Source organism: Chiloscyllium plagiosum, unplaced genomic scaffold (genome assembly GCF_037043375.1).
Source record: "Chiloscyllium plagiosum isolate Xiang-an unplaced genomic scaffold, Cpla_swu_hap1 HiC_scaffold_16, whole genome shotgun sequence".
NCBI classification, from domain to species: Eukaryota; Metazoa; Chordata; class Chondrichthyes; order Orectolobiformes; family Hemiscylliidae; genus Chiloscyllium; species Chiloscyllium plagiosum.
Window position 1 is genome coordinate 53,635,645 of NW_028270154.1, and position 16,953 is coordinate 53,652,597.

The following is a 16,953-nucleotide window of genomic DNA, read 5'->3' on the forward strand; positions in this document are numbered from 1 at the left end:
TGGCACTTTAAAGCCAATGAAGTACTTCTTGAAATGTATTCCCTGCTATAATCTGTGAAACACAGCAGCCAATTTGTGCTCAACAAACTCCCTTAGATGTCAAACTTGATCATAAGTAGAAAACCTCAGTATTGTGATGTTTTAAGTATTGTTTGAGGGTAAGTTTTTTTTAACTTTAAACCTGGCAGGTTGACTTTGACTGGTCAAAGCATTGCCCTGAGAGATGAGCCAGAAAATAGCTGTCACAGTCCTCCTAACTGAAGGAAAAGAAAAGAAACCACAACAAAAACAGTCTGGAATGGATGCAAGGTTAAGGAACAGACTGAAAGTACAATTCGGGGTTGTCTGTAAAGGTGATAATGTATCAGGAAAACATGAGCAGAAATAACTGTCACTGTGAGTTAAGTTACTGGGTAATTCAACCGTTATCGAGATTGTTTTAACATATCCAAGGAGTCTGACCTCTGTTTTAACTGTCTGCCCAGGATGCTTCAAATTTCTTTTTGTCTAATGAATGTGAGTGTCACTGGCTAGACCAATAATTATTACCCATTTTTAATTGCTCTTGAGAAAGTGATGGTCAACTGTCTTCTTGAGCTGCTGCAATCCTTGGAGAATAAGAATACCCACAGCTCTCTTTAGAAAGGAGTTCCAGAAGTATGACTCAGTGATAATGAAGGAGTGTTGATATAATTTCAAGTCAGGATGTGTGTGACTTGGAGGCATACTTCCAAGCAGCTTACACTCATCTGCTGTCGTTCTCTTTCTAAGTGGTAGAAGTCATGGGTTTGGAAGACACTGTTAAAAAAGTTTGGCATAAAATTCTGTTGATGATACACACTTCTACCACTCTGTATCAATGATGAAGGCACTGAATGTTGAAAGTGGTAGATGTGGTATCATTCAAATGAGGTGTGTTGTCCTGGATGGTGTAAAGCTTCTGGACTGATCTTGGAACTGCACCCATCCAGGCAAGTCAAGCATATTTCATCACACTCCTAAACTATGTGTTGGAGATGGTAGACAGGCTTTGGAGAATCAAAAGGTGAGTTATTTGCTGCAAAAGCCCCCTGACCAACTCTTGTAGTCACAGTTTCTGGATGACGGCAAGCCTCATAAAAACCTAAGAAGGTAACTCTTCAACCTTGATGAGAGATTCTGAAAATCTTTGAAGTATGCGCTTTGAGTGCTGCCCGATAGAAAAGAGGATAGGCTGTCTTCCCGAGTTGAATGGGATGCACAATGCATAGAGAGAAACTCGCCCACTATCCTGTTTTTTAAGAAACAAGGGAGAGAATTGGGCACCTTAAAGATCAATGAGGCCATCTACGTGTGGAAACACAGGAGGTAGGTGAGATATTAAACAAATATTTCATGTTGGTATTTACTGTGGAGAAGGACATGTAAGCTAGGGAACTTGGGAAAATAAACAGTAATGTATTGAAATCAGTCTGAATGTTGGAAGAGGAGGTGCTGGAGGTCTTAAAATGCATAAAGGTAGATAAATCCCCAGGATTTGATCAGGTGTATCCCAGGACATTCTGGGAAGATAACGAAGAAATTGCAGGGCCACTAGCAGAGCTATATAAACATCTACAGTCAGGGATGAGGTGCCTGAAGACTGGAGGGTTGCTAATGCTGTGCCTTTGTTTAAGAAAGGCTGCAAAGAAAAGTCTTGGAACTACAGACAGTATGTTTCACATCAGTGGTAGGTAAGTTGTTGGAGGGGATTCTGAGAGACAGGATTACATGTATTTGGAGAGGCAAGAACTGATTAGGGATAGTCAGCATGGCTTTGTGCATAAGAAATTGTGTCTTACAAACTTGATTGCGTTTGTGCTTTTTGAGGATATAACCAAGAAATAGTTAAGGGCAGAGCAGTAGAAATTGTCTAATTGGACTTTAGCAAGACCTTTGACAAGGTTCCACATGATAGACTGATTTTTCAAGTTAGATCACATGACAGCTAGGCAACTGGATACAAAATCGGCTTGACAGTAGGAGACAGAGGGTGGTGATAGAGGATGGTTTATCAAAGGCCTGTGACTAGTGTGGGATGAATGAGGATGTTTGAGAATGGGGATATATGTTCAGCATTCATCTCTTGTTAGCTATTAATTGTCCATCACTATTCATGACGGGAGGTGGCTGGAGTCAAAAGCTTAGATTTGATCTGTTAGCTGTGAGACTGCTTAGCCCTGTCTCTTACATGATGCTTCTGCTGTTTTAGCACAGATCTGTTGTCACCAGACTGACACCTTATTTTTAGATATCCCTGATGCTGCTCTTGGCATATTCCCTTGCACTCTTCATTGAAGCAGGATTCATTTCCCAGCTCAATTGTTATGTTAACACAAGGGATATGCTGGGCCATGAGGTTACAGATTGTAGATAAATATAATTCTGCTGCTGCTAATGGCCCACAGTGCTGTATGGATGTCCAGTTTGCTTTGCTAGACCTCTTCAAAATCTGTACCCATTAGTATGATGTTACCATAAATGCTTTGCATGGTGGTAATTTGATACTGTGCAAGACAGACACATTAGTGGCAGGTAGATTGCTGAGAAAGGGATCAAGTCGATATTTTTCACTCATGTAGTTTCTTCATCGTAATTATACACATTTATAACAAGTGGGACTTAAAACTGGCTACCCTGACTCAGAGGCAGGGACACTATCACTGCACCACAAGAGTCCCATTGCTGTTTATAATCAACCTGTTCAGAAATGTTATCAACACCTCTGGAGCAGATGGGACGTAAACCCAGGTCTCCTGGCTCAAAGACAAGGAAAATATAAGAGCCATTGTGACTTGAAATACTCATTTCACCAATGCAAAATATATGAACTTACCACTTCATTAAATTATGAGCAAAGCTATTAGTGCAGATTGATTGATTCTAATGCAGATGCCTGCTTAGAGTTAAGCTCAATATTATTGATTTGAAACTGTCTCCTCTACAACATTTAAAGGGCATATCTTTTATTGCTTGTTTTTAATATATAATAGGTACTTTAACCCAGAAAGCCCACAAACACTGTTAACTTGGAAATTAATCACTTGAGGTTATTTTTTCAAAAACATTATCATTCACTAAGCACATCCAAATACTCAGAAATTTCACAAAAGTTGCATTGGTCAAGCTCTCTCCACAACACATTTGAGCGAAATTCATGTTATTTAAATTAGTATTTGTTGTATTACTATAAACTGAGATGAGGAAGAATTTCTTCAGCCAAAAGATGGTTAATCTAGGGAATTCATTCCCGTAGAGGGCTGTGGAAGCCAAGCCATGGAGTGAATTTTCAACAGAGGTAGGTAGGTCCTTGATCAAGGGTTACGGGGAGAAGGGAGGAGAATGGGGTTGAGAAATATATCAGCCGTGATCGAATGGTGGAGCAGATTCAATGGGCTAAATGGTCTAATTCTGCTCCTATGTCTTGTAGTCTTAATAGATGACATTACAACGTGTTAAATTAACTTTTGGGGGAGGCGATGGCCTAGTGGTATTATCACAGGACTGTTAATCCATGGACCTAGGCCATGTTCTGGAGGCCTGGGTTCAAATCCTGTCATGGCAGATGGTGGAATTTGAATTCAACAAAAATCTGGAATTAAGAGTCTAGTGATGACCATGAATCGATTGTTGGAAAAATCCATCTGCTTCACTAATGTCTTTCAGGGAAGGAAACTGCCATCTGTACGTGGTCTGGCCTACATGTGATATCAGACCCACAAAAATGAGGTTGACTCTTAACTGCCCTCTGGGCAATTAGGGATGGAAAATAAATGCTGGCTGAGCCAGCGATGTCCTCATCCCTTGAATGAATGAATTTCGTATTATCCTTTCTTTCAAACGAGGTAAGAGATGTCAAGGCTATGTGATGTCAAATAAATATCAAGTTATAAAGAGATTGATTAGGTGTCATTTGGGTATAGTTGCTTCTTTTTGTCAATAGTTTCTTGCATATGATTTCTGACCATAGGATGCTGCTTCCTTATTCATATGTTAGACTGCTCCACTCTTCTTAAAATAACAATCTACATTGTGCTCATATCTACATTTCAAAAAAGGAGTGATACTATCTATTTGGGTGAATGGAGTAGTCTATTAGAATGGTCTGAAAAAGGTGGCACAAATGAAGATTTCACTGTTAATTTATTGAAAACAAACTGGGTAAAACACGAATGGCAATGAAGCAATGTATTACAAACAGCTGAATCAGTAAAATAGTGTGAATAAATTGATGTAGAGTGGCAGCTAATTTACAGAATTGCAAAGTGGCAATCTTGATGAGAAGAACTGAACTTTGTTGAATTGCTGTACAAGTACGAGTGGTGAGTTTGTTAACATGAAAATCTAATAATTTTGATATATTTTCCCTGATATCAATTTACTGATCTTTGTCATATGTTAGTTGTGTGCTATCACTCAGTTAAAAGGCAGTTTAAAAACGTAACATGCACCACGTCATTAAGGCACCATATTATATGCCAAACTAGGGAACAATGGTATTTGTGAGACCAGAAGCCTGAGGATGACTTTATTGCAGTGTTTTACTTGACAATGATTTTGCTGGAAATTATTTATTAACTTTTTAAGTTTTGTTCCTTCCATTCTTCTGTTAAGGATCTTACTTTTCACTAACATATTTATTACAAAATTAATTGGTAACAGTTTATCCATTAATTGTTGCAAAAAAAATTAACATTGCTTACCTTATCTCGTATTTGTTGCCGCACTTTTTCTCGCTCAGCTTCCATTCTAATATGCTTTTGCTTCCGCTCTTCTTCCTGCTGACGAAGGGCCTCTTGTCTCTCTTCTTCCTTCTTCTGTGCATCAGGGTCTTTTTCTTCATCACCTCCCAACATTTTGCCCATATCTTTGGTGGCCCCTGTATGAAATAATAACATATAACAGAGCCATGAAAATCAAAGGCATTGATCAAAGATATTGATTCTTCAAATGATATTAGTTCTAGTTTGGTGAAGTAGACAAAACTGGGGTCATGTGGAGGTGGGCCATGGCAGGTTTTGCAATGGGAACTCTTTAGTTTGAACAGGTTTTGACTGCATATAAAAGAAAAGTTCCAAACAATTATTGCACACATTTCTGGTGATGCTCATTAATCATGACAGCTTCTGCATCCACTGAGAAATTTGAAGCAGTGCATTGAAATATTGACCTTTGCCACACAGGTTTTTTACTTAAGCCATGGCACATGTTTCTTTTATCATAGAATCTCACAGCACAGAAGCACATGTAAAATGCATGCATTGGCTCTTTGCAAGAACTGTCCTATTCATCTCAACAACCCCTACTCCTTCTCAATAATCCTGCAGTCATTTTAGTTTTTAGAATGTTTCCACAGCCTTTCTCAAACTTAACATTACATTTCAAATAGTGCAATTCAGTACCTAAGAATTATTCTCATCTTTCTGTTAAGTGGAGACTGCAACTGAGGTATACAAACAAAATACTGAAGAAACTAGGCTGGAAGGATATAAGTTTTCAAATGGTTGGATCATGTTCTGCATTCATCATTACGCTTCAGTAAGCTAGGCATTTATTTCTAATAAAATTGTTTAAAGCAATTCTTCTGTTGAAAACTCACTGACTAAAATTATTTTAATGGTTACATAAAAGTCCATAGTTAAGCCACATGAAAAGAACAGAGCTCCTTTTAGTTGACAGCTATTAATATTTAATAAATTAAATATAAATTGGGAAGAAAAATATCTAAATTACAGTGCTTAACCTCTAAACATTTATGTTCTCTAGCATTTCCAACCATAAGTTCCAATAAAATGCCAGAATGATTTATTTTACCGTGACTACAGTATTATGCACATTCCCCAAAACAAATAACACATGTAGATTTAATCAGGATTAGCTGCCAGTGAAAAGTCTGTTGCTGTTATTGTGTTGGTAAGAGCTGGCACTGAGACACTGAAGTGATATTTAAACTGTGCCATTTCTCTTAGATCCACTGTATTTGTTTCTAGCTGCCCACAGATCTTGGAGGACACGGTTAATGCTCCAGTACCTGAAGTTGCTGTATCATTGCAGAGTGATCTAATTTTATAACTTTCTTACATTTATGTATGGCTGGTGCAACTAGCCTCCCTGTAAATTGGTTTTAAAGTGGGTCTCACTATTTTGTATTCTATAGACTGGCTGCATATGTATGTGTGAATTGCTGTCCTGGGATATTGTGATTCCTAGCCCTGAGGAAGGCTAAGACTGACAGCAATTGGAAATAGCCAGTTAAAAACAACAGGTTGTTACTCTCAAAATAAAGTCTGAAATCCTCATTTCCGGCTCCACAGTGTGAGCAAAACCTATGTGTTGGTAGCTGGCAGCTCAAAAATGGCAGAAATTTCTGTTTGTGCAGTCTGGTGATCTTCCGTTTATCAGATGAAACCGCAGTGCTCAGTGTGCAATGCCCACTTCCCTTGGCAGTGTTCCTAGTCACCAGGATGAATTTGACTTGGGGCCTGAGAAGATTTAATTTTCTGCCCATTCATAATCAATTAGTGGAAAATATAGTCCTCAGAAGCTGTTGGTCATAAAAATAACTGATGTTTATTTGAATTGTGTCCACTTCAGTCAATTAATCCTGGATGGGAGAATTCTGTACTTCTTTTGCAAGTTTATGAAACATTTGGGGGTAAAAAATGAGTAAAAATACCTTTTTTCAGGCACAAGGGTCATGATTTGTGACCTGCCTGCAGCAGTTCTGCTGAAAAGAGCATTAAGCATTAACCCGTGTTATGACACCACATGGACTTGGCTAGGGAAAAGCATAATATCTCTGGATGTAGAAGGAGACTGGTTTCCTCATTGTCTGAGTAACACATCTATCATATCAATGTATCTTGTACCTTATCGCTATCATGCAATAAATGACATCTTGGCTTTAACACAGTAGCCTGTTCTCAAAGGACTGTCTAATGATTTTCATCTACCACACTAATGTAGAATTGTAGAGAATAGGATCATCTGGCTAATCATCCAACACATTCCCTAATTTCTACTTTCTCCCCATGCCTTTTGATCTCTTTGACCTTAAGAGCCACATCTAACAGCTTCTTGAAACATTCAGCCATTTTTTTGTGGCAGAGAATTCCATTGACTCACCACTTTCTAGCTGCAGAAATTTCACTCCATCCCAGTCAGAAGTAGCTTAGAGCATTACCCTGGTTCTGGATTCCCCAGTCTTTGGGAACATTTTTCTTGTGTTTACCCTGTCAAGTCCTGTTAGACTTTTATGGGTTTCTGTGAGATACCCCACCCCCACTCTTATAAACTCCAGTGAACATAGTCCTCACTAATCCAGTCTTTCTTCATCAGGTCTGCCATCTCAGGAATCAGTCTGGTCAATATTTGCTGCACTGCCTCCATAGCCAGAGCATTGTTCTTTAGATAAGAACACCAAAACAGCACATGATACTCCTGGTGTGGTCTCACAAGGTCTATAAAATTGCAGCAAGACATTTCTGATCCTTGTACTCAAATCTGCACGCTATGAAGGCCAAGATGGCATTTAATTTACTCGATAAAGCAGGCCCTGTAATTTAAAACCACTGCATACCAAGAGTATGCTAATAAAAACAACACTTTGAGCAGTGACGCAGACTGGAATTTTAATTTAGTTGCACCACACAACAGGATGGACAACAAAGTGAATTCCAGCAAACTCAGGAACATTCTCTAGCCACAGCTTTTGACAGAATGACTTGTGCAGACAGTTAGTAACTGTAAGAGATGAACATTTGAGAACATTATTGTGCAAAGAAGATTCGACTTTGAAGAAAATCATTCGGATTGTACGTCAGTAGAAATCAGGAGGATCTACAGAGAAATCCTCAGAGGATAACAACAACGTTTATCAGAGGAGAGCAACAGAATCCATTCAGTTTGTACGACACATTTGAGAAATCAATAAGAGTGTCAGCCAGATGGCAGATAGTAAGATTAATGTTGGTGTTGCAGAACAAGGAAACCTCACAGGTACAAAGAAAGCACATTTGATTGAAAAGTTATTAAAATAATTGCTATATTGTAAAATAACAGGTAACTTACAGAAGATGTAGGAAATGATAGAATTTCTATAGTATGGAAAGAGGCCATTAAGCCCACCAAGCCTGTACTGACCCTACAAAGATTATCCCATCCAAACCAAGCCCCCCCTACCCTATTCACATAACCCTGCATTTACTACAGCTGGTCTGCAAGTCACTGGACATGACAACCTGGCCAATCCACCTAACCTGTACATCTGGACTGTGGGAGGAAACTGGAGCATTCGGCAGAAACCCATGCAGCTAAGGGGAGAATGTGCAAATTCTACACAGTCACCCAAGGCTGGAATTGAATCCAGGTCCCTGGTGCTTTGAGGCAGCAGGTGCTGATCACTAAGCTCTTGAAGTAGAACGGTGTCACACAGCAGCATCAGGTCAAATAGCTACTCACCGAGAGATGAAGATGAGATAGAACAATCTATAGTAGAAGAGAAATATATTCCTACAGCAAATTGGTGATCCAAACCAAACCATTTGGTAAGAATTCATTTATATCAATGGACATCTCATTAATTTTTAAGTTTTGATATAGATGTAAGTATCACTATGCCAGCAGATCATAAATCATGGGTGAAAAAACAAAGGTTACAGTGTACAAAAGTGCAACTGATGCTCACTTTGGGTTTTGCCAGGTTCACTCAGCTCCTGACCTCATTATAGCCTTAGTGCAAACATTTGGAAAAGATTTGAATTCCAGCAGTGAGGTGACAGTGACTGCTCTTGATATCTGCAAAGAAAGGAATATCTATCTCAAAACAGCAGCTATCTATCTCGTGGAATACAGGGAGAACTAGCCATTTGGATACAGAACTGGCTCAAAGGTAGAAGACAGAGGGTGGTAGTGGAGGGTTGTTTTTCAGACTGGAGGCCTGTGACAAGTGGAGTGCTACAAGGATTGGTGCTGGGTCCTTTGGATGCGAGCATAAATGGTACAGTTAGTAAGTTTGCAGATGACACCAAAATTGGAGGTGTAGTGGACAGCGAAGAAGGTTACCTCAGATTTCAACAGGATCTGGACCAGATGGGCCAGTGGGCTGAGAAGTGGCAGATAGAGTTTAATTCAGATAAATGAGAGGTGCTGCATTTTGGGAAAGCAAATCTTAGCAGGACTTATACACTTAATGGTAAGGTCCTAGGGAGTGTTGCTGAACAAAGAGACCTTGGAGTGCAGGTTCATAGCTCCTTGAAAGTGGAGTCGCAGGTAGATAGGAAAGTGAAGAAGGCATTTGGTATGCTTTCTTTTATTGGTCAGTGTATTGACTACAGGAGTTGGGAGGACATTGGTTAGGCCACTGTTGGAATATTGCGTGCAATTCTGATCTCCTCCCTATCAGAAAGATGTTGTGAAACTTGAAAGAGTTCAGAAAAGATTTACAAGGATGTTGCCAGGGTTGGAGGATTTGAGCTATAGGGAGAGGCTAAACAGGCTGAGGCTGTTTTCCCTGGAGCGTCGGAGGCTGAGGGGTGGCCTTATAGAGGTTTATAAAATTATGAGGGGCATGGATAGGATAAATAGACAAAGTTTTTTCCCTGGGTTCGAGGAGTCCAGAACTAGAGGGCATAGGTTTAGGGAGAGAGGGGAAAGATATAAAAGAGACCTAAGGGGCAACTTTTTCACACAGGGTGGTATGTGTATGGAATGAGCTGCCAGAGGATGTGGTGGAGGCTGGTACAATTGCAGCATTTTAGAGGCATTTGGAGGGGTATATGAATAGGAAGGGTTTGGAGGGATATGGGCCGGGTGCTGGCAGGTGGGACTAGATTGGGTTGGGATATCTGGTCGGCATGGACAGGTTGCACCGAAGGGTCTGTTTCCATGCTGTACATCTCTATGACTATGACTCTATGACTCTATCTTCCACGAAGAACTAATTTCAGCAGGCAAGCGTTCCTTAACTCAGGAGATTAAGGGTCCTCCCGTTAATGTCATTGACCAATTCCTGCTTCAGACGGAATGACATCCTCCGCAAAGGCCATCCAAGATATGAAAGGGCCTCCTGTTTAAACAGACTTAGAGACCACATATGGCTAATAAGTAAAACATGGTCAAAAGACCTCAGAACAAAGTCCGACCAATTTCACAAACTAAAAGATAGTGCTTTCTGACAGGATAGTTGAAACCGTCAGATTGCCTGAATTTGTGAAGACAGAGACTGAGCGGCAATGGGGAGTGGTAAATGTAATTATATAGATGATATATATCAATGTGAAGAACAGCAAGAAGAAACATGGGTGGGGTGGTATGCAGTTTAAGGTTTTTAGTTCTGAGAGGGTTAGCTCTAAAGATGCATTATTCTCCATAACAATATTTATCATATCAATAAAAGAATCAAGATGATGGCTCTATCTTTTTTCAGAGTCCAGAGCTGTTCTCTCTACCCAAGTCCTTATGGCATCACCAAAATGGGTAGTAGAATGCAATAAGTACTGCCCATTTTGTTGATGTCATAAGAACTTGGGTACAGAGAACAGTTCTGGATTCTGAAAAAAGGTAGACCTATCATCTCGATTCCCTCATTGATATAATAGATATTGTTATGGAAAAACAATGTAACTTGTTCATAGTTTCTTCGATGCAAATTGTTTGATTAAGACAAGAAACTAGAAGAAAGGGAAGACTACAGGTGCTGGAGATCAAAGTCGAAGAATGTAGTGCCTCCTCCCCACCTTATTCCAGATCCAACCTTCCAACTCAGCATTGCTTTCTTGAACTGTCCTACCTGTCCATCTTCCTTCCCAACTTCCTCTCTGACCTAGCACCTTCACCCCCACCTTCATTTACCTATCGCATTCCCAGCTACCTTTCCCCCAGCCCCACCCCCATCTCATTTATCTCTTAGCCCCCTTAGGCCACAAGCCTTACTCCTGATGAAGGGCTTATGCTTGAAACATTGATCCTCCTGCTCCTCAGATGTTGCCTGACCGGCTGTGCGTTTCTAGCACCACACTCTTCGACTAAGACAAGAAACCTATTGTTAGACCATCATGGCTTTCCTCTACCATATTAGAAACAATAATGGGTCCTCTAAATCCTGATTGTAAAGGAGGAAAGGCAACAAGTCTCCCTTATGATGACCAAGGTTTCAGCAACACAATATGACGAGCAGTGGTGTGAATTCATCATTTAATGAACATTATGTCTGATTTTATTTTACCCCAGTGCTCTCATTGCTTGACTTTCCGCCTCCAGGATCCATAATCTATGTCACCTGGAATATTCAAATCATGCTTGTCTGTAAACCATCATTTCAGGTCGTATTAAGATCCATTGGTTCCCAGTGTCCCAAAGAATCACTTTCAAATTCTCATCTTTAACTTTGAATTGTTTCATCTTTATCTTGCTGCCTGTATTAATTACTGAGATCTCCTCCCATCATCTGTTATAGTTTGTACTGCACAGGCCCACTGTGCTGTATACTTACTGTAGGGCTAACAATTTTAATTTTGCTTTCCATTTGGAGTTTTGAATTTTTAATCATCAGTTTTAAAAAAAATGGGAAAGGTATTTTTGTGATGATATTCACTAATAGCCAATTAGTTGTATGAGCATAAATTATATAAGAAGTGTCGCAATAGGCAAAGAATAAAAATACAATCCATTGTAACCTTATACAGATTTCCAATGCGTTTTCTCTTAGCTTAGTTTGTCCTCAGCATGCATTTAAAGATAAAATCACTGTAGAGCTGCTGTCTCATTAGAGACGGAGGACTGGTTGTGGTTTAGCCTGGTTTAGCCTCAGGTGAGGGGAGAGGGTGAGAAGGAGGAGTCCTTTGTGGTAACCTCAGCCAGTGCATAAATTAAGCCCATGTTGTTGGTGTTATTCTGTATCGCATACCAGCCATCCAGCCAACTAAGCGAACCAGCCCCTACTTAGCATGCATTTATACTCTGTTTTTACAGTGGTGGTGTGGACTGGTCAAGCATAAAGCAATTTAAATAAGATGATCCACTGGTGTTCTCTGTGGCATTGATGAAGAAGCAGTCTTTACTGATGTCAGGAGCAGCATTTTTTTTCTGACATGGATAGGATCAGCATGAATGTCAATTAACGTTGGTATTCAACCTGGGTTTCCTAATCGAGTAACATTCCAGTATAAAAAGCTGTAAATCATTTTAATTTTTCATTTCCCTCAAGACAGAAAGACTTTCATATTTTGCATTTGAATTCTATAACTGCTTTTGACATTGGCATTTCTATCACTGTAAATTATGATTTGGTTCACCACAGCATGAAAACAACATTCATCGGAACACAGTCAAATGAACCACCATATTTGAAAAAAGACAAAATAGAAGTATCTCTCAACTTATTCTAATACCCTCACCTTAATTGTTTCAGGACTGTTCTGGAAAGCAGCATAAGATAATTACATGGTAGCAGGCTTTTTTTTATGTCATAGGCAAGTTATTTTATCAATGTCAACTGATCAATGGTTATATAATGTTGAATGAAAATATAGAGCTGAATCTTATATTTCTTTGGCAAGTCTGAGTTGCATGGAGCTATTTAAAGGGATTTCCATTGTGAGGCCAAGAGAGACTTTTTGCAGTCTCTTGCCAAACTCACTTCATTAACTGCCTACCATATACATCTATAAGAACTTCCAGCTGTGCCACCAATTTTCATCTCACTCAATTCTTCACTTTCTCTCATTACTGAGAGAAGACAGCACACAACAGGGCCGAGATAATTTGTATGTGTGGAGAGATGCTTGTCATTCGGCTCCTCAGCCCATATGAGGAGAAAATCCTGACCCTTGCAGGAGAAATCTGAGACCGCTCCTGAAGGGACAATGAATCATCCACATCCTGCCAACTGAGTGAGGGCCACTCTTCATTCCATTGCAGCCCTCAAACTAACCCTGCTGTCCATGTCATTCATTGTACACCATTTCTACCCAATGGCCATGATGACATCTATTTTCTATGTAAAGTACTGCACATGGTGTGGGTGTGAGAATAACGTAGCACACTTCTTGGTTGTGTGTACTGTGTGCATGTCCCCTTGATTGAATACTGATGACTAGGAATACATGCTGCCCAGTTGTGCAAATGTGTTAATTGGCATGGCAATGCAAGCCAAGGGTGCAGCAAGCAGGCAGATAGATGCTAAATTAGTGAATACAAATACAGCAAGCGAGCAGCCCTGAGACACAGCCTGTTCCAATTGTAAAACACACAAAGTATGCTTGTAGCAGCCTCTTAATACTAATTGCCAGTATACCTTGCAATGCTAGGGTGTGCTTCCAGAGTGACAGCCTCCCCCCCTACCCCAGTGAATCAAAGAGGTGTAAAGATGATCATAAGGGGTTGGCAAATGTCATATACCAATACCTGTGAATGATGGACACATGTGGCTGGTGTCTGCGTATCATGCTCTGGGATGGTTTTTACATGTATGAAACATGGAAGCCCCTCAGAACAAACAGCGTGCTAAATGCATCAGGTACCTGTTCTGGTTTCCAAGTGGAGTTTTCTGTATGTTCAGCTTGTTTGGTGGATTTGGTAAAATAGGAAATTAAATATTAATAAGGCGAGTTTGTCCATGAAAAAGGCATTAAACAAGCAATCATATCCCTTAATTTGCAACATGCTGCTGTCCAGTAAGAAATGCTGCTTCTGAAAAGTATAAGAGATGAAACAAGATGCTCTTGACATTGAGTTGGGTCTTACTGACCATCTCATCCACAAATCTCACTTTAGCCCACACTAATTAGACCCCGATAAGAATCCACCCATAGTAGCTGCTAGCTTGGAGAGGATTGGAAGTGTAGAGGGAATGCTGATTAAGTGCAGATGGAGTACAATGCGGGAAAGTGTGAAGTCATGCACATTGGTTGAAACAATAGAGGCATGGACTATTTTCTAAATGTGGAGAAAATTTAGAAGTTTGAAGTGCAAAGAGACTTGGGAGTTCTACTCCAGGATTCTCTGCAGGTTGAGTCAGTAGTTAGGCAGGCAAATGCAGTGATGACATTTATTTTGAGAGGACGTGAAGCATATAAGCAGGGATGTACTTCTGAGGTTCTATAAAGCTCTGGTCAGACAACATTTGGAATATTGTGTGCAGTTTTGGGCCCCATATCTCAGGAAGGATTTACTGGCCTTGGATCGTGTTCAGAGGAGGTATACAAGAATGGTCCCAGGAATGAAAAGCTTAACATATGAGGAACATTTGAAGACTCTGCAGTTAGACTCAGAGTTCAGAAGGATAACGGGGGTATCCAATTGAAACATACAGAATACTGAATGGCCTGGACAGAGTGGATGTTGGGAAGATGTTTCCATTGGTAGGAGAGACTAGGACCCCAAAGCATTGTCTTAGAGTAAAGGAAAAACCTTTTAGAGTGGAGATAAGGAGAAACTTCTTCAGCCACAGAGTGGTGAATCTATGGCATTCATTGCCTCAGAAGCTGTGGAGGCTTGGTCATTGAGTATATTTAAGACAGAGATAGAAAGGTTCTTGCGTATCAAGAAGATCAAGGGTTACAGGGAGAAAGCAGGAGAATGGGGTTGAGAAAAGTTTCAGCCATGATTGAATGGCGGAACAGACTTGATGGACTGAATGGCCTAATTTCTGCTCTTATGTCTTATGGTCTTATTTTCTAGTAGCATAAAGGAGAGAGGAAATAATCAGATAAAAAGTGGTTCATGTGAATGTGAATTTAGTCTACTTAATGGAGCAATAGATGTAGAGTTGTAATCAGTATGACATTTTCTTAGCAGTATAAGTAAAAAAAACTCTTTTATAAGACTAATGTGTTTTACTTGTTAGACACAGGATAAGAAATCACATGGAAGGCAACTCTAGAAACCATCTATGTAAGACTATCAAGGAATCAAAAAGAGGATTATTTTGCATAGAAAGTGGTAAAAATGTGAAACCTGCTAGAAGAATAAATAGTTCAGGTGTATGGCACAAATAAATTTGAGAGGAATCCAGATAAACATGTGAAGAAGGACAGGATTGAACGTTAAGTGGACAAATTTGGATAAGGAATGTTGTGCTGTGGTTCCAATGGAGTATAAACATTAGCATGAAGTGATATGGCCAAATGGTCTGTCTCTGTTCTTTATGTTCTTTATAATTCTATGGGGTGATGTAGTATCCTTAGACATATTATGCTAAGAGCATTAATGACGAGAGCTACTTTGTTTTCGATTTGAAACTTGAAATATGTAAATACATTCATTTTACTTTCAGTTGCTATGTAATACAAAACAAATAGAGTTACCTTCGACAGTGTCAATTATGTTATAGCCATTTTTGATTCCTCTTATCTGTGACATAGCCTTCACTTCAAACTGATTTATTAACATGTACTGAGCTTATCACAATATGCAGTATTTCTAAAAATTTAATTGGCTTTCTCTGAGCCCCAGAGCCAGTAACTGAACTGTGATGAACTTTTACATTTTTTTATTATTATGTATGACCTCTGTCAGTAATTTGGCTCTGTGGTGTGGCAACTTTTAAAATTTTTCACAAACAAAAATTGAAATTGCTGGAAAAGCTCCACAAGTCTGGCAGCATCATTGAGAGCTTTGCTTTGTTTTTATGCTGGAGGCTTAACCTTGTTCCATCCTGTCAGCTTGTTTGGGGTTCATTAGATGATCCCATCTTTTATTTATCAGCGTGGCTGTCATGGATGAAACCTCAGTGTGAAACAGTCTCTTCATAGAATAATTCAGCACAGAAACAGACCCTTCAGCCCAACTTGTCTGTGCCAACCAGATTTTCCTAAGCAAAAGTTGCCTGATATGGAGGGAACGTCTCATGAGGAAAGGCAGAGGGACTTGAGGCTGTTTTTGTTAAAGAGAAGGTTGAGAAGTGACTTAATTGAGACATATAAGAGAATCAGAGGGTAGATAGGTTGGAAAGTTAGAGCCTTTTTCCTCAGATAGCGATGGCTAGCATAAGGGGATGTAGCTTTAAATTGAGGGCTGATAGACATAGGGCAGATGTCAGAGGTAGTTTCTTTACTCAGGGTAGACAGGGCATGGAATGCACTGCCTGCAACAGAAGTAGACTCGCTAACTTTAAGGGCATTTAAATGGTCATTAGATAGTCATATGGACGAAAATGGAATAGTGTAGGATAGATAGGCTTCAGATTGGCTCCACAGGTCGGCACAACATTGAGGGCCAAAGGGCCTGCATTGTGCTGTAATGTTCAATGTTCTAAGAGAAATCAGAATTAACGTTTCGGGTCCGGCTGAGGAATTGCTGAGCTTTTCCAGCAATTTCTGGTTTTGTTTCTGTTTTACAGTATCCACAATTCTTTTGGTTTTTATAAAGAATTCCACCGTATTTTCATGTAAAAATACATATGTCAATACATTTCTATTCTATTCAATGCATTGTCCTTCCCATGTAATACAGCATTGACCATCATTACAAATTACACTTCCATATTAGATAACCTTAACTTCAACAAAATTATTTACTTTTAAATAAAATATACCATTTCACATCCATATGAATTTTGGAAACAGAGTTTCAAAAATCTTTCTTTTTATTATGATCTATGAAAAATTCTTAACAAGCATTTTGGCATGTTTTGGCATACAGTTTGGTAAATTGTTAGTCTTAAATCAATCAGTAATTCATAGAATTTGCACAGAGGAGCAATTAGGGGTTTGGGGCTCATTTGGGGCTCTGGCTAAACTAAGTATATAATTGAAATGTCGGAAGAAAATTGCTTGTAATATTCACATGCGTAATATGGTTATGATCACTAGAACAGTTGAAAACCTAAGATGAGTTTTACATAAAGTGAATACTTCTTGTTTTATTTAATAAATAATCTGAAACTCTTAGGGGCTAAAAACATATTTCAATGATAGAAACTACCTTCCTGTTCAG

General features: G+C 39.4%; 1 protein-coding gene across 3 annotated transcripts in view; it reads right to left on the reverse strand.

Annotated features, from left to right (window-relative positions):
- cplx2b (complexin 2b) overlaps window positions 1-16,953 on the reverse strand; it is a 329,273-nt gene that overhangs the window by 16,412 nt on the left and 295,908 nt on the right. For all 3 annotated transcript variants that reach the window (XM_043703759.2, XM_087995402.1, XM_087995403.1), the window contains exon 3: window positions 4,722-4,897. In XM_043703759.2, the coding sequence (XP_043559694.2) occupies window positions 4,722-4,897 (176 nt within the window). The remainder of the gene's footprint in view (window positions 1-4,721; window positions 4,898-16,953) is intronic.